The sequence below is a fragment of the Lissotriton vulgaris genome, chromosome 11 (genome assembly GCF_964263255.1).
Source record: "Lissotriton vulgaris chromosome 11, aLisVul1.2, whole genome shotgun sequence".
Classification (NCBI taxonomy): domain Eukaryota; kingdom Metazoa; phylum Chordata; class Amphibia; order Caudata; family Salamandridae; genus Lissotriton; species Lissotriton vulgaris.
In genome coordinates this window covers 994,881,951-994,906,900 of record NC_141699.1, presented here as the reverse complement: position 1 = coordinate 994,906,900, position 24,950 = coordinate 994,881,951, and the positions used below count along the sequence as shown (strand labels likewise).

General features: G+C 42.7%; 1 protein-coding gene across 4 annotated transcripts in view; it reads left to right on the top strand.

Annotated features, from left to right (window-relative positions):
• The window catches only part of MELTF (melanotransferrin), a 224,771-nt gene that overhangs the window by 173,657 nt on the left and 26,164 nt on the right, over positions 1 to 24,950 (top strand). For all 4 annotated transcript variants that reach the window (XM_086944248.1, XM_086944249.1, XM_086944251.1 and 1 more), the window contains exons 12-14: positions 4,989 to 5,139; positions 8,617 to 8,684; positions 8,775 to 8,962. In XM_086944248.1, the coding sequence (XP_086800374.1) occupies positions 4,989 to 5,139; positions 8,617 to 8,684; positions 8,775 to 8,962 (407 nt within the window). The remainder of the gene's footprint in view (positions 1 to 4,988; positions 5,140 to 8,616; positions 8,685 to 8,774; positions 8,963 to 24,950) is intronic.

Genomic DNA, 24,950 nt, shown 5'->3' with positions numbered 1-24,950 from the left:
CCTCTTTGTGCTGCTTCCCCTAGATCAGACCAGCTGGGCCTCCGTCTTTCAGTCAGGCAGGCTCAGGCACTCTCAGGGATCGTTGCCACCGGAATCTGTTGTTGTTGGATGACTTTAGGACTGAATGGGGTGCAAACTATGCATTCACCAAATTGTCATCAACTTAAAGGGAGATGGTATGTATCATTGAACCCACTGATATATCCACTTGTCTCCTATTTACCTGCTCTCTTCGCCACCTGCTCCATCTATAGAGCAAACAAGAAGTGGTAGAGAGGACAACCCTGACGAGTAGCCCCCTCTGGGTAGGCCAGGGGACATAAAAGACAGTACCAGTTCACAACCTCACCCCTAAGCATGTATACAGCAGCTGGATCCATCGTAAGAGAGTAGACAGTTAGGACATAAGTGCCACAAAGGGTCTCTGTGGATGATTAAAAAAGATAAAATAATTGGGTAGCCCCTGCTACACATTGGTACATTGGAGTACATTTTTTACTACCATAGACTTCACTAAGGATTCCACAGCTGCTCATGGCAAAATGACACAGTCACAGGGTCCTAGGAATAGTTGTGAATTTCTTTGTGAATTCTGTATTATTCAACATTTTTATACCCCTGGGCAAAACCTTAGTAGTGTTTCTCAGCAAAATTCATAAGGTAATAAGGATCCAAAACAGTCATCCATGTGCTTCTGCTCAGAGCTCGATTATGTCGAGCACCACCAATGGCCACTCAGAGGTACTGCAATACCATCTCATAGAAAATAATGGAAGCAGGACTTAAAATATATGAACACATGTGTTTGTTAATTTATTTAAAATACTGACATAAAGCAATTTAAGATTAAACTTTAATATATACACCTTTTATTTATATTTTACATTTTAATAAGCGTTTATTATTTACTTATACTTTGCCATAGGGTAATGTGCATATTGTCAAATATGGTGGTGACTTGTCTTCTAGTAGTAACTTTACATTCAGATTTGACTGTTTACCTGATTCCATTGCTTTTATGTCAGGGAAATGCAAGTCTACACTTTTGAGTAACTTTACATTTATAAAGGGTGAATAACTAAAAGTAGCAAATGTACTCAAAAGTTTAAGAGTAAACTCACACATGTAGATTTACTAATGTGCAAGCTTAACTTTGTGAATATCCCCTCTATGATATTCAGGAAAACTCTGATGGCAAAAAAAAAGAAATGTGTCGATAAAACCATCATCATGTTGTTATTGATATAATGCTGCGTGATGAGTAATATCATCAATTTCAATGACAGAACTAGAAAATATAATTTGGTAATTCTTTCACCCAATACCCTCATGTAGATAGTCAGAAAGAAGTTACTCCTCTTAAAATAGCTTTAAAGGTTGGCATGGAGAGAAAACAAAATGGCAGTTGTCACTGTGGAAAATACAGAAAAGTGTGTTTGGTATACTGCATTTGGAATAATTCACAAAGCATCCCATTTAATCTTTACAACTGTATAATAATGTATTTTCATAGGGAAATTAATGTTTGTTAATCTAAAATTAGTAATGAATACAGTGTTGGAACAGTTGCAGGACCAGGTCACCACCTTGCTGTTTTTTCACATTAATTCACTTTGAAAGATGTTTTACTGTGTGAGAGGAGGACCTTGGAGGGGTGAAATCTGGAGACGGGGCAGGGGTTTGAGCCCATCACCACCTAGTCAACTATGGAAGGGTTGACTTAGAATGTAGCAATTACTGAGCAGACCCTTCCACTCTCTGCCAAAAACCCATAAATACTTCTGGGGCTTCTAGTCACATCCTATGGAGATTAATCGGTGTCTGCAATGACAAACCTACATACTGCCGGGAGACCCGCTCTATGCAGGGATTCGCAGCTTACCTTGTGCACCTTGTATACTAACAGCTCCTCACTAGGAGACCTTGAAAAAGGAGCCAATATTGCGTAACAAACACTGGCACCACATAAATAGCATCCAGTATTTGTGAGTCTCCATTTTAGAGGTAACACATTTATTTTTTACACGAGCGCCATGGAAATCCTATGAAAGTCATCCGCTCAAGAGGTTTTGCTATGATATATCTATGATACATCTAATTGGTGTGGAGCTAAATAGGCCTGGGCGGTAAATTCCGTAAATTGCCCAAAATTCTACGTTCCGCGGCGTTGCAAAATATTTGCTTGTACGCATCCTCAAATGCGTGTTCGCGAGGTATTTCCCCCCGAGCACACAAACAGCAATTGTGAATAGTAAAAAAGCATTGCAAACATGCAATTCCGCATGTTCGCGGAATTTCTGTGTGTTCGCAGAGATTTTTTACAGTTTCGCGAAGATTTGCGTAACGCGGTTACGTAAATTCCACCCACCCCTAGAGCTAAAGTCTTTGCTATCGACTTTTGCAGAAATGCAAATCTTCTGACATTGGGGCCTACCCACAAAGGTAAACTTAAACATGTAAATATACTCACATGTAAATCTACTCATGCACGAGGTGTAAATGTACACTTATGTGCTTTCCAACATTCCCGAATGCTGATTTACCTCTAAGGGTAGATTTACATGTCTCCACCCTTTTCATTTGAAGTGGCGGACACATATATAACTGAATATACTTGGCTTAACTCCAAGTAACTTTTCAGACCTCGGCGGAGATTTCCATATTGTAAAAGAGCAGGGAAAATTATAAAATGTATTATTCTTAAAAAAATATTACAACTTTTTTAATATTAAATGTAAACTGCAAAATACTTTTAAATATTTATTATTAATATAGAATATGATAAATAAAATGTTGCAGCATATTAAGGCATTAAGTTAAAAGTGTATTAGTTAATTAATCCAAATATATTAATTTAATTCATGAATCATATTTCTAAAAAGACAATTAAAAAATATTCCCACTCACAGTAACTTTTCTTATTTTTGTTTTTATGTGTATGCCTTTTAAAAGCTATATGTTAAATTAATGTTATTTATCATTTATAGAAAAGAATTAAAGTATAATTTAATTTTACTTTTAAATTCAATTTATTATTCCATCATTTGAAAAAACCCAAACTATTTCTTATTATACATATTTGTACACATTGAACAGTATATATATATATCTATATATATATATATATATATATATATATATATATATATATATATATATATATATGCGCAAAGTTCAACAATCCAGTAAAAATGCGCACTCAGAGTTAGAGTTGATAATCACCAGTTTATTCAGTTTATACATCATGGAATAAACTGGTGATTATCAACTCTAACTCTGAGTGCGCATTTTTACTGGATTGTTGAACTTTGCATATTACTTACCGGCTGGGCTTTGCCGGCAATGCGCCAGCTGACAACTGGACTGATCTCAGAAGAACAATATATACATGTTAAGAGGCACAAATAATATGATTTATTAAACGTTATTTCCTATGGGGTGTTTTTTTAAGTTCATGCCCCCATTATTTTCTAAGGGAGTGTGCTGCAGTACCGGTGAGGGTCATTGACCTACTCCAAGTCTTAGATGGCCTGGCGTATATTTACTACTGTTTTTGGACATTTAAGGCTGTGTAAATTTAGAAACATAAGGCCCGATTATGGATTTGCTGGTCTTTTCATCGGACTGCTGTTGCGGCAGTCCCAGGAAGAACGACAAACCCGCTGCTCCCGCATGCCAGATTGCGATTATAATCCACTGCTGGCGGAGCCGCTGCAGCAGTCCCATGGTGGTGGCATGCTTTCGCTGAGGATTACAGCCAGAAGTCATGCAGCCGCCATGGGACCGCTGCCATGTCAGGTGCACTGTGTGTCATTCACCATGCCGTGCATGCCACACAGTACACGCGCGAAGGTGCAATTCTAGGGGGGGAACAACATTGGCAGACTTGCCCCGGGGTCCCTGTTTGGGCCATCTTACTTGACTTTCTGCCACCCTTTTCATGGCGGGATACTCTCCATGAAATTGGTGGTGGAAATACATATCAAAATCTGCTCTGCGGTGCCTCGAATCAGCACTGCCACTGTTTCCTGCCCCTTTCACCACTTCACCGGGATCTTGGATCTCGAATCTCGGTGGAGGCAGCGGGCATGTGGCATTCCCACCACCACAATCATAATTTGGCCAGACGCGATGATGGCGGTAGGACTGCCATCCCCGGCTACCCCCCCACATTTGCTACTAAGTTGTAAGCATACATGTGTGCAGATACCCCATAGAAAAGATGGGAGAGGTGGAGATTTAGACTCGTAGGTTTGTGAATTACATTTTGAAATAAGTAAGTAGAGATTCTTGCATGCTTTTCCCTTATTCTGGACCCTCTTTCCCCACACACATTAGGCCATGTTTTTACTGGCAAAATCAGAATGAGAAAAAGTACATAGATGGGTGCAGTTTTCTCTGATTTTTGAGGTAAAAGAAGTTACTGGCCAGGTCATCCAGTAACTCTCGTTACCCACCATATTGGGATGCCCTTCTAGCTTGTAAGGTCTAGGTAGGTTTTTAATACATCAACTGAATTACAAAGAGCAGTAGAATGTGTATAAATAGAAAATTTTTATTATAGCAGGGTTATCTTGATCAGGTGGCGCTTGGCATGCAACACTATGGTCTGTTGGGGCAGGTTAAGGCGAATACAAGATCCAGAATTGGATGAACAAAAAGTGAAACACATATAAGACAGTTGCTTTTTACATTTTTACAATGTTCACACATAATCACATGGGCAGTCATCAAAAACACTGCCATGACATAACAATATTAATATCGTCTCTTTTGTTTGATCGCCGAGAACTTTAACATATCTTATTGTACGTAATATTAAGTATTATGTTGTCTTTGCATGACCTTTGAATGGGACTTCCCAAAAATGTGTATCTTGTTTATGTGCATAATTAAGTGTCATTTTTTAAAGCGCCGTGCGGTTGTTATAAGTGCATCACATCCTAATTTGTGACCTTCTCTTTTGTTATACGGTTTTTGCTCATCAGCTGTGGGTGAATTCTTTCCGGCTAGCTGTGTTCCTGGAGCCAACCTGGCAGGCTTTGCACCCCAGCTCTGCGACCTATGCCAGGGTATGGGAGCGGACCGGTGTGCCACCTCTGCCAATGAGCCATATTTTGGCTACTCCGGTGCCTTCAGGTAACTGAATAATAAAGCCACTGATGATTGTTGATGTCGATGCTGCTAGTGGCGGTGGTCTTATTGCTAACAATTTGTATTATGGAATAATAATTCAGGTGACCTAAACCAAGCGAACAAGATTGACCAAAATCTTGCAAGATGTCTTTTCAAATGGGATGAACGTTCAAGTCTTTGAGTGGCTTAAAGTTTGCTGCTTGTTGAAAATTGAGATTAGACTTCAAAGCTTTCTCAACACCTAAATCTGGCACATTCTTATAAGTTAACAGCACAATACTAAAACCAGACTCGAAACTCTATTTCAAAACCTGGGTACCATCTGTATCTGTCGACACAAGCTCCATCTTCCAATGGTTTTCCTTACTTGCAAAGTCTGAGCATCATTGAGAAATTTCAAGGCCACTAACTACATTCAACAAGCATACCTGCAATAGTCCCGTTTTGTACGCGGCTCATGGACTAGAACATGTGTAGTTCCACCTATAATGTACATTAAATCATCGAGGGACAAGGAAAGGATCAACTTCTTTGAAATGATCTATATTGTGTATGCTTGTTATATATGTATACATCCAGACATTTTGTAATTCTTTCACACACAATGAAGAATGAGATGTTCACAGTTATATACACAGATATTGGTGGCAGCATGAATACATGCTGTTAAATAATGATATGTGATTGAGTCACATTGCCAGTGTGAATTATCTTGATAAATTGCCATTGGTGTATAATGTATCCCCAACACTGACCTTGTTTTTCTTTTGTTCATAGACTCAGCCCAGGTTATGTGGGGTTATATGGGCAAACAGACCCTCCAGCATTTCGCGATTTCGCGATTCACGAAAAAATCGCGAAATCAACAGATTACCGCGATGACCGCGATTTTTGCTGATTTGGCCGCTAAAAAGTGTCTTCCCTGAACAAAGGAAATAATTAAGGCTTCCTATTGGGTGCCATGGAGCGCACACGTCACTAGGTGTCACCGTGCAGCCGTAAAATAGCTGCTGCCTAATGGGATGAGTTCAATTCCTAACTTTTGCAAATCTTTTCGGTCTTTAACTAGGGGGGTGACGGTTCCACCTTCACTCCACCCCCCACCCCCTGGCGTGCTTCTGCTGACTCGATGGGAGCACTTTGTCAAAAATCTAATGCCCGGCAGACTGACTTGTTACTGTGTCACACGCAGCCTATTTTTAGTTAAGCAAAACAAAACTTGCAAGTGGGGTGTCAAGTGGGGTGTCGAGAGAACAAAAAAATCAGTTTCTTCCTGGCAAGTGGCAAGTGGAACCTATTGATGACTTCGTTTGCACCCTGTGGCTGCCAAGCTTCGCAGTAAATGTCAGAACAGAGGGGCACCTAGAGTCAAATTTCGGTGGGGGTCTGATTCTGCAAGCAAAAGGCCGAGTGGAGCTGCAGGGGCCCTAAGAAGGGGTAACAACCATCAAAGCCTCATTAACAAATAAAAGGTCTTTAAAAGACATGTAGAGTGCTCGGATGCGGCTGTGTCTGCGCCCGGGAAACTGTCTCATCCCGGCTGACACACACAAGGGGGTGGGGAGGGGGGGCTGAAGCCCTTTGAATCCAATGGGCGTGGCACACCTGTTTCAGAAGGTTCTACTTAAATAGAAAAGGCTTTCCAATATTCTTAGAAAGCCACTTGATAGTGAATTTGCCACCATCCATAACAGCAAAGCAGGCTGCAGGTTCTGCCATCAGAAAACACCTTTTTTGAGGCACTGCTTGGCCACGAAGATGCTGGCTACTCTATTACGAATATCTGAAGGCTATTTTCTTCTACTTTACCCCGAGGCAATAACTGGGTGATACCCCAATACACAGCTGTGGGAACAATAGTTTTTCCATAAGGGGCATTGATTCTGGCCTTGCAGTGACAAGATGCTCATTGCTTAACCTCATTTGGACAGTGACTTGTTATGTATGACTTCCCGCATCCCATCCAATGGAACTGATGTCAATGGAGTGCTCTCAGCTGATCACCTCTGAGGGTGCCACAGTGCGTCCACCCCTCCTCTCAGTGCCAATATTCTGAAACTGTTGGTCTCAGCACAATACAAGTGGTACCGGACGACTCCTTTAGATAGTTGTGAGGGAAATTAGGAAGTGGTGCGGCATGGTCAGCACTGTTTGAGATGGATGAGGAACTGTGGCTCGGCCCCCTCCCCCAACCAGTTTATATCACTGTGCCTTTTTGGCTCTGCCCACTTACCTGTTGTGTCAAGACTGAAAATACCAAAGACTGAGAGTCCTCCCCAAAACTGGAACTCTTCTCCCTTTTTAAGGATGGGTTTACGTGTCCCAGCGCGCAGAGGGTGGAAGTAATTACAAAAAACACAGGGCTTGCTGAACGTGAAACTGGTGCCAGCAGGTTGGCAGCACCTCTCTTAATAATTGCACAGGAATAATTTAAACAGGCAGAGATAAAAAGAAATAGCCTTTTATGTCTAACCATGTGTTTATTGGAAAGGTCGGTTCTATCTTCCAGGTGAAAGTTGAGGTCGCTGAGAAGTATGAAGGCTCTGGAGTTGATTGTAAGCGGGAGCAATGAAGTCCGTGATGAGGCTGGTGAAGGTAGATCGTGGTCCGGGTGGTCGGTAGACAAGGCTTCCATTTACAATTAAGTTTTAGGAGATTTGTAGATTAAAGTGCAGATGAGTCCATGCGTGGCGTGGTGCTTTCAATGGACGTTGAGCACCTGATGGAGCATTTGAAGAAGTTATTAATATGCTCTACCCTTTTTTAAAGGTGAAGATTGCACCTGATAATCTACATTTACACAAATTAGAGAAATAACCAGAAAGCAAGAGGTGACCTCCCTATGCAGTCTGTCTTCCTTATTTTGATCAGCCACTACGATCCTGTGCCCTAGGGTGCCTGAGGAAGAGGTATCCTGCCTCACAGATCCGGGAGGCAGCAGTGCCCCAGCAAGGGTACACACATGGGCACTAGAACATCCTAGGGCGAAATCCAGCCCCCTCCCGCGAGGTTAGGACTGGAGCTGTGTTTCTGTAGAGCTGCAGACATGCCTATTGCAAAGTGGAATATTCTGCTGAAACAGTTTCCATTGATTTCAGACTGAAAATGAAGGATTATGAGTAAAATAAAGTGCTGCAGAAATGCCGCTAAATTTCCATATTTGTGCCGCTAAATTTCCATATTTGTGCCGCTAAATTTGCTAATCCATGCCGCAATATCCTGGGGGGTCTGGGCAAACCCTGTGCTTAGTTATACTGCCCTTTGGTAGAAGTAATCTAGGTTTAATACTAACCATGGAATCTCACTACATAAACTCAAAGAATGCTATAAATTGGTGTTTGTACTTAAAGATTGTTTTTGACTATTCCTTCACCTTAAAGTTACAACCTCATAACATAAATCAGGTAGTATTTTGACCATTACAAGAAGTGATTGATACATTTTTAAATGAATGAACCATTGTATTTCTTTTATTTCAAGATGCCTTGTCGAAGGGGCTGGAGAGGTGGCCTTTGTCAAGCATTCAACGGTGCTTGACAATACCGATGGTAAGAGTAGACATTGCTGAATACAGTTTCATCAGACTCACTTCATGGTATTGGTACTAAGTAATATCCTTTCTCTATATCTCATGGTAGGCAAGAACAAGGATGCCTGGGCTTCCACGCTGATATCGACTGATTATCAATTACTATGCCTAAATGGAGCACTAGCAGAAGTACATCAATTTGAATTTTGCAACTGGGGTCAGGTACCTGCTCGGGCAGTGATGGTCCACCCAGACACTAACACATTTGCTATTTCTGGATTGCTAGGGAAAGCTCAGGTAAGATGAAAGAGCAGGTCCAAATATTGCATTAGCCAGTGTTTAATATTTGAACCACTAGTGTGTTTAATGATTGGGATTTTTTTAATCTACTTATTTGCATTTTTATTAACATACAAAAAAGTTCACCCCATAACGTTTTGTTGGGCTTGATAACCCTGGAAAATAAGAAAATTAGAAAGATATTTATTTTACTTGGCCTCCTACTTGCAACGCACCACATTGCAATAAAATGGTTAGGTGCCACACCCCTAAAGTACTCCGACTGTCTTTGAGACATGTCAGAATGGGCAGTGGCAGAGGAAGTACTAATGAAGCATGTACTGAGAGTTAAGAAAGTAGAAGATGATCTGGCTGCCTGGGCGGCGATGCTGATGACTTAGGTGAAATCCCAAGGACTACTGTGAGTACTGGGGAGGTAGTGGGCACGAACCATTGCCTTAACTAGTGATGAGTTGCCATGTGGGAGGGAGGAGTGTCATAGACACCTAGGGGAGACAGCTGGAGTTGAGAGCAGCGGAGACTGAGTGGTTGACAAACGTGGGGAGTAGGCTGGGATCGAGGATTTACTATCATGTAAGTCAAGAGAACTACTTGTAGTCCCAGGAGATGGCTTCAGGGCTCGTAATGTTTGCTTCCATGCACAACAAATGGGTACCAGTTTACACACTACTACTGATAGATAAGAGCAGCAAGTGGGGTGGGGAGGGAGTTGGAGATTTGCTATTAACCCTGTCCTACATACAAATGTGATATGTACCGGAACACTGATGATCCAAAGTGATCTGTTCATATCCTGTGGAAATCAATAAAGTGTACATAAAAAACACACTATAAAGTTGAATGATCCATGGAGGTTCAAATAAGATCACAGCACAAGCAAACTCCAAAGTAGGCTGTGACATTTGCATTCCACATAAGCTCAGGTTACTCAGTGTCAGCAGAGGGAACACTATGTACAAAAGTTATGAGGTATTTATTCCACAGGTCGTTCAGGTCGCTCCCTGTTCACTCATCCTATGATTAGATCCCATCTTTAGAGTGGAGTTTGTCCACCAAAATCTCCTCTAATAATGAACTTGAGGTGCCTCCCTCCACATCAGAATTCTGCATTGTGTTAAGAGAAAGACCACCTGTATGAGGTTCCAACAAATATAATTTTGCCACCACAGTTATCCAACCTACGTCAATAATATGACTAATAAACTCATCTACTTTCTTATGGACATCTTCAGAGAATTTTGCAATAATATCCCTACCATTTGTAGGCATCTGTGGCATGCAACTGTGTTTGTAGGGTACATTTATTCTACATTTAATGTGCTGTATGTAGGCATCTGAATTAGACAAAATTGTGTTTGGTGTTACAAAGTACCTTCTTCACTAGATAGCACCAGACTCTGAGTTTTGCGGTTTATAACCAAGGTCTAAATAACATTTCTCCCAGTGATTACCAGATATCGTAGGAAATCCTTCACTAATTACCTTATGCACGTATGTGACCTCTCCCCTCTCCCATTTGATATATTCAATGGTTACTTTAGTGTGCCATTAGATTAGATAGGGAAACTATGCATATGACAATGCAGAAGACATTTAAAGACTTGCCATCTGTCAAACACAGTATATGGTCACTGGGCAGTCCAGTCACTGAAGGGCTTTGAGATCAAACTAATCCACCAGTGTGGCTAAATAGCACACACTGAAGAAATGTATGATCCTGCTTCTCACTTGTTGTTGTAAAATTCATAAGCAGGGCTAACTTCTATCAACATTGAAATCAGCTCCCAGGGCCTGTTCTAAATCATGCTCATTGCATTGCCTCAAAAGTCTTGCAATCACCATTGGTAGCAATCCTACTGCCTTACCACTGCCTCACATGCTACTGTGAGTCTAAATGCCCACATATGCATGCTGTACCAGAAGCTCTTTTCCGGTATTATTAGTTGAATTAGAGCTCCATGGCTCTAGCTCATAAAATGGGTGGCAAACACTGCCCTGCACAAATATATGACGTTACAACGCAAACAATTACAACGCATGCTTTTACAACATAGTTTTTACATCGCAACTACCATTACATCACATGATTTTACAATGCATGCCATTACAACCCCAAGAGTAGTAGCCGGTTATCTTCTTTCCCTTCAGTGAAAAAATCCTCCTGGCTTGGCCACTGGGTGCAATCTTATAACTCCGCTGCAGATGGAGTTTGTCGAAATAACCACATATTTGGCATTTTGCTGAGCCAGCAACTGGCATGCTACTTTATCAAATTTGGCCCTTGGGGTCCGGATGCAAGGGGGCAGGAGGCACATGCATGCAGGCGAATGAAGCCTCGTGTGCAGTGGAAGAGTGAAGGCAGTGGTCGTAGGAGACAGTGGCGCTGGAAACCCAAAGCAGGACAGTGAATCTCTCGAGCAGTGGACAGTAGAGGTGTGTGAGGGGAGCCTCTTGTAGGAGGGTTACGTGCATGCAGTGCTTGAGGGCAGATCAGGGATTGAGGTCGGATTACGGATGCAAAGTGAAGTGCAGTCCGGGGTATCACGGTGAATGAGGGGCGCTAAGACTGAAGACATGGGGTAGTGGGTAGAGGTGGCAGGAGGGAAGGAGAAGGAAACCTGGGGTCGCCAGGTGAAAGCGAGATCAGGGTAGCAGTTCTAAGGAGCAGTAGGAGAGAAAAGATGAGGCACACAGGCTAAGAAGCAGGAAGTAGGGATGTGGGTTAGCAGCTGGCATGTTAAAAATGTACACTCGAGGCATGGTCATTGTTTTGGTTAGTAACTTAAAAATCATTTTCCTGGGATTTTATGTAATTGCCAAAGAAAATGATTCTGTTGGTTTAAAAGGTGCACACAATTTATGCAGCTCCGGCATCTGCTATTTGTGGGACTAGGAGTCGGCACCCCGTTGGTCTGTAACATCCCCCGTAGCCGCTCCTTGCAATCTCTGCACAGGTTTCTTAGCACTTCCCTCATCCATCAATATTCCGGTGTCCGAGCTCTTCGTCATCAACAGCGCCCCTCGTGACAGCGGGCCTGTTCCCTGGCTGCCCCATCCATCACGTCCCCTTCACAGACCTGGCTGGCACCATAGTATTCCTTTAATCGCTTTATTTACCTAGGTTTTTTTAATCCAGGTATTCGCCCCTATCACTAACAGTCTTGTTTTCCTTTTTTCACTACAAATGTTATTCACCCCATTCCCTCGAACATCTTTTGCAATAATTCAGCATGAAAAATGCAAATTTGCGTATTGCTCAGGGATTCTTCAAAGTATTTTTCGCCCAAAATGTCACATCACATGATTTTTTTATTTTTATTAACGCTGTTTTCTGTGTTATTGCATTCGAAATTTCTTTCAGCATGCTGACTGGGAACCCTAGGAACTTGTTTATTTTACTTCTGTACGTTTTTTTTGTTTAGAGCTCTGCGACTTTGCAGCTACTGCAGAGCACTTACGGGGGGGAGGGTCTGGGGGAGTGTAGGTGATAACTTGTTCAGTACAGGCATGCCTTTTAATCTCATGGGTATCTTTAGTCATTCCGAGGCTTTTTAAACAGACATCACTTCACATCCGGAGTAGCACTTCTGAAAAACTTGGAATGCATGCTTGTGTCAAGGGAATGCATAGCCAGCTGTAATGCTATTTTGTTTAACTAAAGTGATGAGGGGTTAAAACTGGAAAAAACATGAACTTGGCGCAGCAGGAAGGGTAGATTTTTCTTTAACGTGCCTTAGATCCGTCCACTTTGGAAAATAAATGTATTTGTTTTATTGTAGGTGGACCGTAGCTGCTTATACATTCTTTGTAATAGTTAACTCCGTACATTCTCATTCTACACAGTGATGTCTCATGCATTCCAAACATGGAATGCTTCAACACCACATTAACCTACAGCTTTCCCTCCTAAGTGATATGTTACCTGGTAGTACTGACACACACTGTATGAAATGATAAATATTGTACGGTCAGACTAGAAGCATTTATGCCAAACAACTTCCAAAGTTCTGGATTTAAGTCAACCCAAGCAAAATCTAGTTGGTGTATTTGCGATCATTGTGATTTCATATTGCAAAGGCCTCTTCATGCATTATGTTGCATTTCTGTGATCGCTCGTGCCAGTGAAATGAGATTCCATAGGAGAACACACTGTCTTGTTGTAATTGGAGACATCATGTTTGTAAACCATCCTTTTTTCAGAAAATTCTGCATACTAGAACAGCAGGTCCATTGCATGAAAACAGAACATTTAAGGAAATAGTGTCATCATATTGATGTACAGCACTGCACAGCCAATGGATGTATTTATTGTATTGTTAAAACCATTACAAGTGTATCAGTGTATTCAAAAGTTAATATGGGCAAATGATAACATCAGCATATGCAAAGATTGTCCTCTATAGCTCATAAAAATTGGCAATTTCTTAAATGATAAATAATTAAATCGTTGTGCTTTATTAACCCTTCTCCTTACCTCACATTTGCTTGAAAATGCACCATTTGTCCACTCTTGTTTCAAAATTTTCTCAGGGTAGAACACCCCAAACACCCCGTAGGTTGTTCGAGCTCACTCGCTACACTTGCTCGCCGGAGTGCAGTACGACAATAAATTTACGCCTCACCACTTTCAAATGTCACCAGCCACCACTGAACCTGTGGCAAGAGACTCGGGGGAGCAGGGAGCTTGCTCGTTATATTTAATGTGAGTGCGGCTAGAGGAAGTCAAGACATATGCTAGGGTTCACTTGATCTGGGAGTTTTGCAATGATTCATTTAAGTGCAGGGTTATTATACACGTAATTGAAATGCATCGACTTAATGCAGAACGTCCCTCTCTGTGCATGTATCCAGCGCGGATCGCCAGCAGATGCCTTCGAAATTCTAAAGAAGTCTCTAATGTATGCCAAGATTGGCAACAACAGCCTATTAAAACGAAAATTATATTGCTGCCTTCAGTGTCAGCATAATGATCTTGTGCGTGGCCCAGAGTAGAGAAGTCAGCCTCTGCTTTTAATACCTGGATATTAGTACAATGAATGTTGACGGGTCCAATGGGGAAACCATAAGATGAAACTTAACTCTCGATTCAATGTGTTCTTTGTACCAGATTGTTTCAGAGTTGACAACATCACCGAAAACCCATGCATATGTAACTGAGTACATCTCTGTGATGAGCTGTGTATTGTGCTGCCTTAAAACATGCACACTTGAGATGCAGACATGGGTCTCTCTGTACTGTAGGTGAATAGCGATGCCTGCTGGGTCACCTTACCACCATCAGTATACGCTACACATATAGACACATTTAGGAAGATTAAATACTACAAGGAAATAGGGGTGGATATTCCATGCAACATGAAATAAAGTGTGTGAAATGTAACAGGGACTACATCACGGAAGTTGGTTAACTAGTAAGTCTGCTTCCCCACCGCGACTCTGCCGGAATGACTTAGGAAATCAGACCTGCAATTACAGATTCCTCTATCACTTCTTAATGGGCTTTTCTTATTAGTTTGATTTTCCTTCACCCAGAGTAACCTGTAATCTTCCTGTCGAGAACGCTGGGGTTAAGGAAATACACACACATTTCATCACTTCATAGAGTGTGATGAATCAGCTATTATTTTTATTTATAGAATTTCTATTAGCTTACCTCTCCTTCCCCACGCACGTCACTGTCTAAGAAAGTATGACGTAGGCAGGTGCTTTATTGTGCCAGTCTACTTTTTCACTAGTCTTCCTTGGCCTCACTCACCCTCAGCCTGCCAAACTCTAGTTTGTCTTTCTCTGAAAGGAGAGAGCTGGGAACAGCTGCTCGACCCTGGAACACACCTTAGGTCGCCATCCCTAAGATATTAGCACTTTGGAGACCCTTAGTTTTGTGGAACGCTGTACGAGTACCAAGGCAGCCAGGTTGTTATTTGACTTTCAGTTTCACGGCAGCAGCCGGGTGACCCGACTCAAAGACTGTCAATTCCAAGAATTACTGAATTTCGCAATATTGCCAAGCTAGTTCACGTGCACTTTTCCTGCCTGTCCTTGCTGGGCTGCTTGATAAGAAAACGAGTTACTTACCTGTAACTACGGTTATCCAGTATTGGTATCTTTCATAGATTCACATGCCTGAATCATTCCCCGTCGTCGAGGCGGGAGTCCCACGGTAAAAAATATATACAATAGCAGTGCCTAAAAATTTCTTGTAGTAGGCTGGAAAGCCCAAAGGCCTAACTAGGCCTCAAAACTTAGCAGCCTATCTACATCATTATGTAACAAGACCTGAAATAGTAGCCTCAGCCAATCAGCTGTCCTCACCCTCTAGAACCTTCCCAGCTCAGGCAGTTCTCCTCAGATTTTCCCAGCACAAGTGGGAATGAGTATCCATAGAATAGAACTGCCCTGCCGGGGAGGAGGGTGGGTGCATGTGAATCTATGAAATATACCAATACTGGATAACCGTAGTTACAGGTAAGTAACTCGTTTTCTTATCCAGTATTAGGGTATCTTTCATAGATTCACATGCCTGAATCAGAGTAGCAAGCAGTAACATCATGTCTGTCGATAGAGGAAGGTGGGAGACAAAGTAATCATATATCTATCCCCACTCAACCAGGAAGGTAATAGAGTACAAATTCGTCAACATAACATATGCATTAAAACCTTCATAAAAACATCATTGATAGGACAGCATTATAAATACTTAAACTTTAAAAGAAGAATAAAAGACTATAAGTTATCCAACCTTAGTGAAGAAGATGTTGCAGCACCGCATCACCAACTGCTGTATCACCATGAACCGCCGACTGCAGACAGTAATGTTCGGTAAACGTGTGTACACTTTTCCAAGTAGCAGCACGGCAAATGTTCTCCAGCGTCACTCCAGCGAAAAGGGCCGTAGACGCTGATATTGTTCTCGTGGAATGCGCCTTGACTTTCCTTGATAAAGGTTTGTTGGCCTTGTCATGACAGAAAGTAATTGTAGAAGACAACCACCTAGCTATAGTGCTTTTGTGACAGCTTGACCCAAGGTGGCTCTTCCATAAGCAACAAAAAGTTGCTTAGATTTGCGGATGTCCTTTGAAGATAGAACTTCAGGCACCGTTTCACATCCAGAGAATGTAAGACTTTCTCCGCAGGAGTTTTAGGATCCGGGAAAAAGGTTCTGAGTTTGACCGGTTGATTGATGTGGAATTGAGTTGGTACTTTAGGAATGAACTTTGGATTGGTTCTAAGCGTAACAAAGTCTTTAGAAAATTGCAGGGTGAGTAATAGTGAAGGCCTGTATTTCACTAACTCTGCGAGCTGAAGTAAGAGCCAGCAAGATAGCCACTTTCCAAGTAAGAAACTTTAGTTCCGCTTTATGAATCGGTTCAAAAGGCCTTTTTAGAAGCTGAGAAAGAACAACATTAAGATCCCACTCAGGAGGAGGAGGATGAACTGGTGGAAAAGCTCGGAATAGTCCCTTAAGGAATTGTTTGATCAAAGAGGATGAACACAAGGATGGTTTGTTGGAACTCTTCCTGAATCTGGATATCGCTGCTAGATGCACCTTAATGGAAGAAAAGGCTAGACCAGCCTTGGCCAAAGACAATAGTTATCGAAGGATGGCTTCAGGAGGAGCCTGAAGTGGATGAACATCATTGTCTCCACACCATGAGCAGAATCGCTTCCATTTAAAACTATATGTTTTGATGGTACTTTGCGCACGTGCTTGCGACAATTCTGCGTACCTCAATCTGATGATCCTCAGGGATCAAATCAAGATATTCCGTTAGATCGGACCACATTTGTCTATCATAACGAGCCAGGATAGCGAATGAATTAGCTGCTTTAATGGAGGCTGCTGCATTTGCTGAAAACTTCTTTCCAATTGCATCAAGCCTTCTGCCCTCCTTGTCAGGTGGTGTTGAAATGGGAGCAGAAGGATTTTTGGATTTCTGCTGCGCAGCCTGGGATATGACAGAATCAGGTCGAGGGTGACCTATTAAACAAGATGGAGTATCCAATGGTGCTCGATACTTTTTCTCTATTCTTGGAAGGACTGCAGGAATGGAAGCGGGTGTTTTCATTATGTTGAGGCCCTCCTTCCATATATAGTCAATTATGGGAATCGCCCTGGTAACTCTGCGATATCCCTCTTTAAAGTCATGTAAAAAGCAGTCCGACTGCTCAACTGTGACGGCCAATTCAAATCTATTAGCAGCTCTCTGCATAATATTGTGAAAACCGCCAATATCTTCAGGTGGCGAATCTGAAGGACGGGGCGCAGGTGGCGAAGGCATAGGAATGACATCCTCCCAAGGATCCACAGGTGTTTTATCTGGCAACTCGCCCTCTTCCCTGCTTTCTTCGTCATCATTAGAAGAAGTATCCGTATCATTTTGAGGAGCTGGACCAGTATCTTGTCTTGGCGACAATGAAGCTCTTGGTGACGGAGGTCTTGGCACGTCAACTGGAATAGGCGAGCCAGCGGGTGCAACCGGGGTAGGTGGAAATCTCTGGCGATAATCCGCCAACATAGCCTGCAAATCCTGAATTAAGGAAGTTGGCAAATGACTAGTGTCCTCCGAGAAGGTCTAGTATGAGGTGACTGATATGGCGTGGAATAAACGTCATGTGTATAATGACCATGAACATCCTATTCATCATCCTCCTGATATTTAATATTTAATTGAGAAGGGTGACGGGCAATCCCAAAAGGACCGTCATCCTCTTCCCCTTCATCTGACTCCTCTTCCACATATGTCTCCAAAATGTGGGATGGTAAGAGTGGAGAAATGTGTGAATAATCTTGCCTTTGATACGTTTTCATTTGAAAATGAGTGTATTGTATCTTTGTTGGAGGTGAACTGTGCAACAGATGAGCAGATGTCACTGCGGAAGCCACTGTTACAGCGATTTCCGTCGACGGTCCTGTCAATGATAAAGATTTTGCCGTCGACGGGGTCGTCAATGGTGTCTTCGTCGACGAACCTTTCGTCGTCGGGACCGTCGATAGCGTCTTCGTCGACGAGTCCCTCGTCGCCGGGACCGTTGATGATGCCTTCGTCGATGAGTCCCTCGTCGTCGGGACCGCTGATGATGCCTTCGTCGATGAGTCCCTCGTCGTCGGGACCGTCGATGGAGTCTTTGCCGACGAGCCCTTCGTCGACGGGTTCGATGGAGTCTTCGTCGACGAGTCCTTCGTCGACGAGCCCTTCGCCGACGAGGCCGTCGATGATGTCTTCGTCGACGAGTCTTTTGCCGACGAGGCCGTCGATGGCGACTTCGACGACGAGTCCTTTGTCGACGAAGTCTTCGTCGACGATGATGTCGGCTTCGTTGACAGAATTGCCGTCGACGGACCAGAAGATTTAGTCGACGGAGCCGTCGTTGACGATGGTAACTTGTTTTTAATCAGCAATGGTTTAACAGACATCAAAGGTGAGGTAATAGCCGAAGTGGTAACCGTAGAAGTAGATGAGGAGGCAGAAGTCAAAGTAGTAGTAGGTACAGACACCAGAGAAACAGTCTTAGCCTGGGTTGTACTCACAGTTGTTAAACCCGAAGAAGCCGATGCACTCTTTGAGGGTTCTGAAGTTCTCTGAGAGGTTTTCAGTTTTTTCTTTCTCTCAGGAGAAGAACTTTCTTTGGATCTAGCTCTCTTGCTGGAGGTAGAGGCCTTGTCCTCATCATCAGTGGAAGAAGACTTCAAACACAAAAGAACCCTTGCCTCCCTATCCCTGATAGTTTTCTGAGGGAAGGTACGGCAAATCCTACAGTCCTTCACAATATGTGAAGGATGCAGACAATAAATACAGTCAGAGTGCTGGTCATCCACATGGACCCTCTTCTTGTAGCAGGTTCCACAAGCTTTGAAAAGAGCTTTCTTTTCAGACATTTTGAGGAAAAAAGATCAAAAACTGAGTAGGCACTCAGGGAGACTCCCTTACACGCGAAGTGCGGTGAAAATCTGAGGAGAACTGCCTGAGCTGGGAAGGTTCTAGAGGGTGAGGACAGCTGATTGGCTGAGGCTACTATTTCAGGTCTTTTTACATAATGATGTAGATAGGCTGCTAAGTTTTGAGGCCTAGTTAGGCCTTTGGCCTTTCCAGCCTACTACAAGAAATTTTTAGGCACTGCTATTGTATATGTTTTTTACAGTGGGACGCCCGCCTCGACGACGGGGAATGATTCAGGCATGTGAATCTATGAACGATACCCTAATACTGGATAAACGGTCTTTAGCCATGTGTTTTCGTAGTATTCATTCACTGTATCTGACCCGTAATAACTTTAAAAAATGCCCTCCTGGGCCTAACCTGGGCTGCTGGTGAACTACTGACGGACTCCTGAGGCTTCCTTCCACAAAGTTCCACCACCACAGAGTGCACTGCAGACACGCGCGGGAAGCAGTGTGAGGTTAAGTCTGCGCAGACTCGAATCCTCTGCTTTCCGCTTGCTACACCCCTTTCCAAACTTGTCACAGATTGGGTCCCACCACGCCCTGTAATGAGTTGGGAAAGGGGTGGGTGACAAGCTCTCCACTCTCTGATTGACGTGGAGGGTTAGCGTTACCGGGCTTAGACTTAAAACGCCCGGGGCTAACTTAACCTCCACGCCATCAGGGGGTGGAGACTCAGCCCTGAAGCTCAGTCTTTGCCGATCTGATGACATCACAGCCTTCAGGGCTGTGAGGTACTCAGCCGGCAAACACTTAGGCTTCTTTGGGCCCACAAGGGGGAGCTGGAACATGCAAGGAGAGGCAGTCTAGTCACATCACATGCCTCCAGCCGCTGCTGCCACAACGAACTGTCACGTCATCGGCGGTATGGAGACTATATTAATTTTTATTTAGAAGGCATAAAAAAACTGACATTTTTTAAAGTAAATTAAATACGCTACTGCAACAGTAGGGTAAGTATTGGATAGTGTAGGGGTACAAATTACTATTCCCATTTACCCCAAAACCGATGTTCCCTCTAATTTTTTTCCTCTGTGTGCGGCAGTGTAACATCTCTGACAAATATCAAGTGCAGATTGTGTGAATATTCATGTTAATCGCAGCGCCATTCATGTGCTGCAATTAACATGAATACTTTCTCAGAGGCACACAATTTGCCCCAAACAGGGACAGCTTTAGCGCTGGTGGTGGCCTGTGCGACAACGTTTGTCGACGCCCCCCATGACCACCTCTGCCAGTGATTCAATCACTATTACCCTTAAACAGTGCCCCTCAAGTCTCCATTTCCACACTCTCTGAGATGCATTTAATTTGGTTTATAGCGCTACTCATACCAGTGTAGGGTGTCAGAGCACTTTACATCACACACACATTGCACAGAGACAATCATATGTGTGCAAGAAAACAAGTTACTTACCTGTAACTTTGGTTCCCCAGTATTGGTAACTTTCATAGATTCTCATGCTTTGTATCATTCCCCGTCGTCGGAATGGGAGCCTCTGTAAATAAAAAATACCATAGCAGTAAGCACAAAGTGAAAAAATAGGCCTAGGCCTCATCTCATTTTGTAGCTTATCCACCTCTTTTTGTAAAAGAGACCAAATTCTTGCAATAGCCAATCAGAGCAGCATCACCCCACAGAACCTTCCTGAGAGAGCCTCAGAGCCTCAGATTTTCGTAGCCGTTGTGAACAGCAACATCATTGAACAATAAGGCTGTTTCCCAGGAGAGGAGGGAGGGCGCATGGGAATCTATGAAAGTTACCAATACTGGGGAAAGAAAGTTACAGGGAAGTACAGGGGTATTTTTAGGGTTCAGGGGTTGTTTTGGGTTTTGGGGTACAGGGGTATTTTTAGGGTTCAGGGGTAGGTTTGGGTTTTGGGGTACAGGGGTATTTTTAGGGTTCAGGGGTTGTTTTGGGTTTTGGGGTACAGGGTTATTTTTAGGATTCAGGGGTAGGTTTGGGTTTTGGGGTACAGGGGTATTTTTAGGGTTCAGGGGTTTTGGGTTTTGGGGTACAGGGTTTTTTTAGGGTTCAGGGGTTGTTTTGGGGTACAGGGGTATTTTTAGGGTTCAGGGGTTGTTTTGGGTTTTGGGGTACAGGGGTATTTTAGGGTTCAGGGGTAGGTTTGGGTTTTGGGGTACAGGGGTATTTTTAGGGATCAGGGGTAGGTTTGGGTTTTGGGGTACAGGGGTATTTTTAGGGTTCAGGGGTATGTTTGGGTTTTGGGGAACAGGGGTATTTTTAGGGTTCAGGGGTATGTTTGGGTTTTGGGGTACAGGGGTATTTATAGGGTTCAGGGGTTGTTTTGGGGTACAGGGGTATTGTTAGGGTTCAGGGGTTGTTTTGGGTTTTGGGGTACAGGGTATTTTTAGTGTTCAGGGGTTGTCTTGGGTTTTGGGGTACAGGGTTTTTTAGGGTTCAGGGGTTGTTTTGGGTTTTGGAGTATAGGGGTATTTTTAGGGTTCAGGGGTAGGTTTGGGTTTTGGGGTACAGGGGCATTTTTAGGGTTCAGGGGTAGGTTTGGGTTTTGGGGTACAGGGGTATTTTTAGGGTTCAGGGGTTTTGGGTTTTGGGGTACAGGGGTATTTTTAGGGTTCAGGGGTTGTTTTGGGTTTTGGGGTACAGGGTATTTTTAGTGTTCAGGGGTTGTTTTGGGTTTTGGGGTACAGGTTTTTTTTAGGGTTCAGGGGTTGTTTTGGGTTTTGGAGTATAGGGGTATTTTTAGGGTTCAGGGGTAGGTTTGGGTTTTGGGGTACAGGGGTATTTTTAGGGTTCAGGGGTAGGTTTGGGGTACAGGGGTATTTATAGGGTTCAGGGGTTGTTTTGGGTTTTGGGGTACAGGGTATTTTTAGTGTTCAGGGGTTGTTTTGGGGAACAGGGTTTTTTTAGGGTTCAGGGATTGTTTTGGGTTTTGGAGTATAGGGGTATTTTTAGGGTTCAGGGGTAGGTTTGGGTTTTGGGGTACAGGGGTATTTTTAGGGTTCAGGGGTCGGTTTGGGTTTTGGGTTACAGGGGTATTTTTAGGGTTCAGGGGTAGGTTTGGGTATTGGGGTACAGGGGTATTTTTAGGGTTCAGGGGTAGGTTTGGGTTTTGGGCTACAGGGGTATCTTTAGGGTCAGGATGGGTTAGTGTTTAAGGGTGCTGGGGTATTGAAAGGGACTAGGGTGGGATTAGTTTTTAGGGTGTATAGGGTAATCATTAAAAAAATATATATATATCTATATATATATATGTATGTGTGTGTGTAATATTAATATAGTTCTAAATATAATGTAATTTAAAAGAAATAATGTTTCATTTGAATAAAAAATATATATATGTATATATATGTATATATATATATATATATATATATATATATATATATATATATATATATATATATATATTTATTTTATTTTTATTTTATAGCATTTGTAAGGCGCGCAGCTACCCACAAAGGGTTTCCCGGCGCCAGGAACGCTAGACACTCAGAGATCACTGGGGAGAGAACAGACAAAGCAATTATTTATTGAAAAGCCACGTTTTTATGTTCTTTCTAAAATTCACATAGCTTTCTTCCTTGCGAATGTGGGAGGGCAGCGTGTTCCACAGCATTGGCCCCAGGTAGGAGAAAGATCTCCCGCCTATTCTGGCTCTTTTAAACCTAGGTACTGCAAAATTTGCCGCTGTACCTGAACGCAGGTTACGATTTGGGAGGTAGGGCTTTGCAAGGGCCTGAAGATATTTAGGGGCAGTGCCAGCTTTGATTTTAAATAAGTAGCTCAAGGCTTTGAAACGGATACGGTTCTCAACCTTGAGCCAATGCAGATCATTGAGATGTTGGGTGATCCTAGCAGATCTAGGGATTTTACAGAGCAATCTAGCCGCAGCGTTCTGCACTAGTTGCAGACGCTTTATCACTGCCTTATTTGAGCCCAGGTATAAGATGTTACCGTAATCAAGCCGAGATGTCACTAAGGCATTGACCACGGTCTTCTGGGTAGTAGGTGGCAGCATCCAGATGATTTTGCGTAACCATTTGATAATGGTGAAGCATATACCTGCCATTATCATATATATATTCAATACCAAAGAAGAAATCGCTGCACACTCCTTGATACAGCGATGGGAGTTTCCTTCTCTCCAAGCTACGCCAACCTCACCATGGGATGGTGGGAGAGGAGCGTGGCTTGGAGAGAAGAAAACGATCATCACATGGCCAAAGTGGCTCTTTGGCTACGTTTCATCGACGATCTCTTCCTTTTGTGGAGAGGCACTGAAGATGAATTCCTAATATTTTTCAATATCCTCAATGACAATCAAGTAGGGCTGAAATTTACATACACCATCAGCGCCAAGGAAATAGTTTTCCTGGACACAAAGGTCTACATAGCCGATGAAAAAATTCAAACTACTGTCCATAGGAAAGAAACTGCGACCAACAGCCTTCTCCATGGCCTGAGCTTTCACCCCCAGAAGTTAAAAAAGAGCATTCCGTATGGCGAGCTCCTACGGATGAAAAGAAACTGCTCGGAGGATACTGAGATGGAAAAGAAATTCAAAGAAACGAAAGAATGCTTCAAACAGAGAGGGTACAAAACAACAGACCTCAACATATGTGAAACGAAAGCCAGAATGAAGACAAGAGCGGACACGCTCATAAATAAAATGAGCCCTACAAACCAATCCACAGAAGAATCTTCACAAAACAAAAACAAAACAGAACAACAACCACGGATGATAATGACTTTTAGTAAAGAAAGCTACAAAATACAAAAAGCCATGATGAAATTTTGGCACGTACTGCGTAAAGATCCGGACATAGGGATGACCATAGGAGATCATCCTTTGATCTCGTACAAAAGAGCACCAAATCTCGAAGACCAATTAACCCAAAGTCACTTCGAAATGAAGAAGCCAGAATCCTGGTTGGAAATGAGAAAACGTGGATTTAGTAAATGCGCAATCTGGAAAGCGTGTAAGATTGGACGAAATATTAAGAACTTAAAGGACCCTGAAGGAAAAAACTTTGTAATCAGAACTAACATAACTTGTGAGTCATCATTCGTTGTATACATGCTACAATGTTTTTGTGGAAAATCCTATATTGGAAGCACGACATGCTCGCTAAAAACAAGAATACTCCAACATATTAGTGCAATCCAGAATGGCGATCATTCTTATGCCATTGCCAAACACTTGACTAATCATGAAAGTAAAACCTGGTTGGATGTAAAATATTTTGGACTTGCTAGCGTACCACAGCATGAAAGAGGGGGAAATCGTATACAAAGATTGAGGCGAATGGAATCAAAGCTAATTATGAGGTTCAGAACGAAACAGCCCGCTGGCCTCAACGGCGATGAAGAACTTTATGTTCACTTATAAGAACTTAGAAATTGACAATCTTGCGTAAACATTTGGACAACTGTTATCCAAACTGTCTCTCTAAAAGAACTAGATATGTACTTGTAAATAACATTCGTGAGAAACTGAGTTATATTGATTTTGTTAAAAAGGACTGCCAATGATTAGAATGAAACACTAGCTGTGGGTTAATACACACAGCGGGGACGTAGGGCACTCAGCCCATGATTGTGAAAAGGACCTTAAGTCCGAAAAGTTACGCATTTGTATCAACTCTCAGGTACCTTGAGTCTTGATCATACACGCACGTGAGCCTCACGAGCGTCACAAAGCGACATTATCCCCGTAAATAGAGGGAACGCTTTTACATGCGGTAACTAAAACAACTCCCCACTGTTATGTAAAAACCCACAGACTGTAATGTAAACTACGAGGCAAAAATGTAACAAAACCACAAGTCCCAGCATGCCCAAGTTAATCATAGGGTGTGGATACAGGCAGATGCATAGAAATAGCAGAGGGACAAATCACTAAAGCTACCGTGAACAGGAACTACGGTTCGAAACACGTAGGGAGTTTCTTCACGTTTGAAAAATAAAGTAACTGCAGAAGTATCGAGGAGTGTGCAGCGATTTCTTCTTTGGTATTGAATGAATTGGGACACTGCCCTGGTCCCATCGCTGGCACCAAC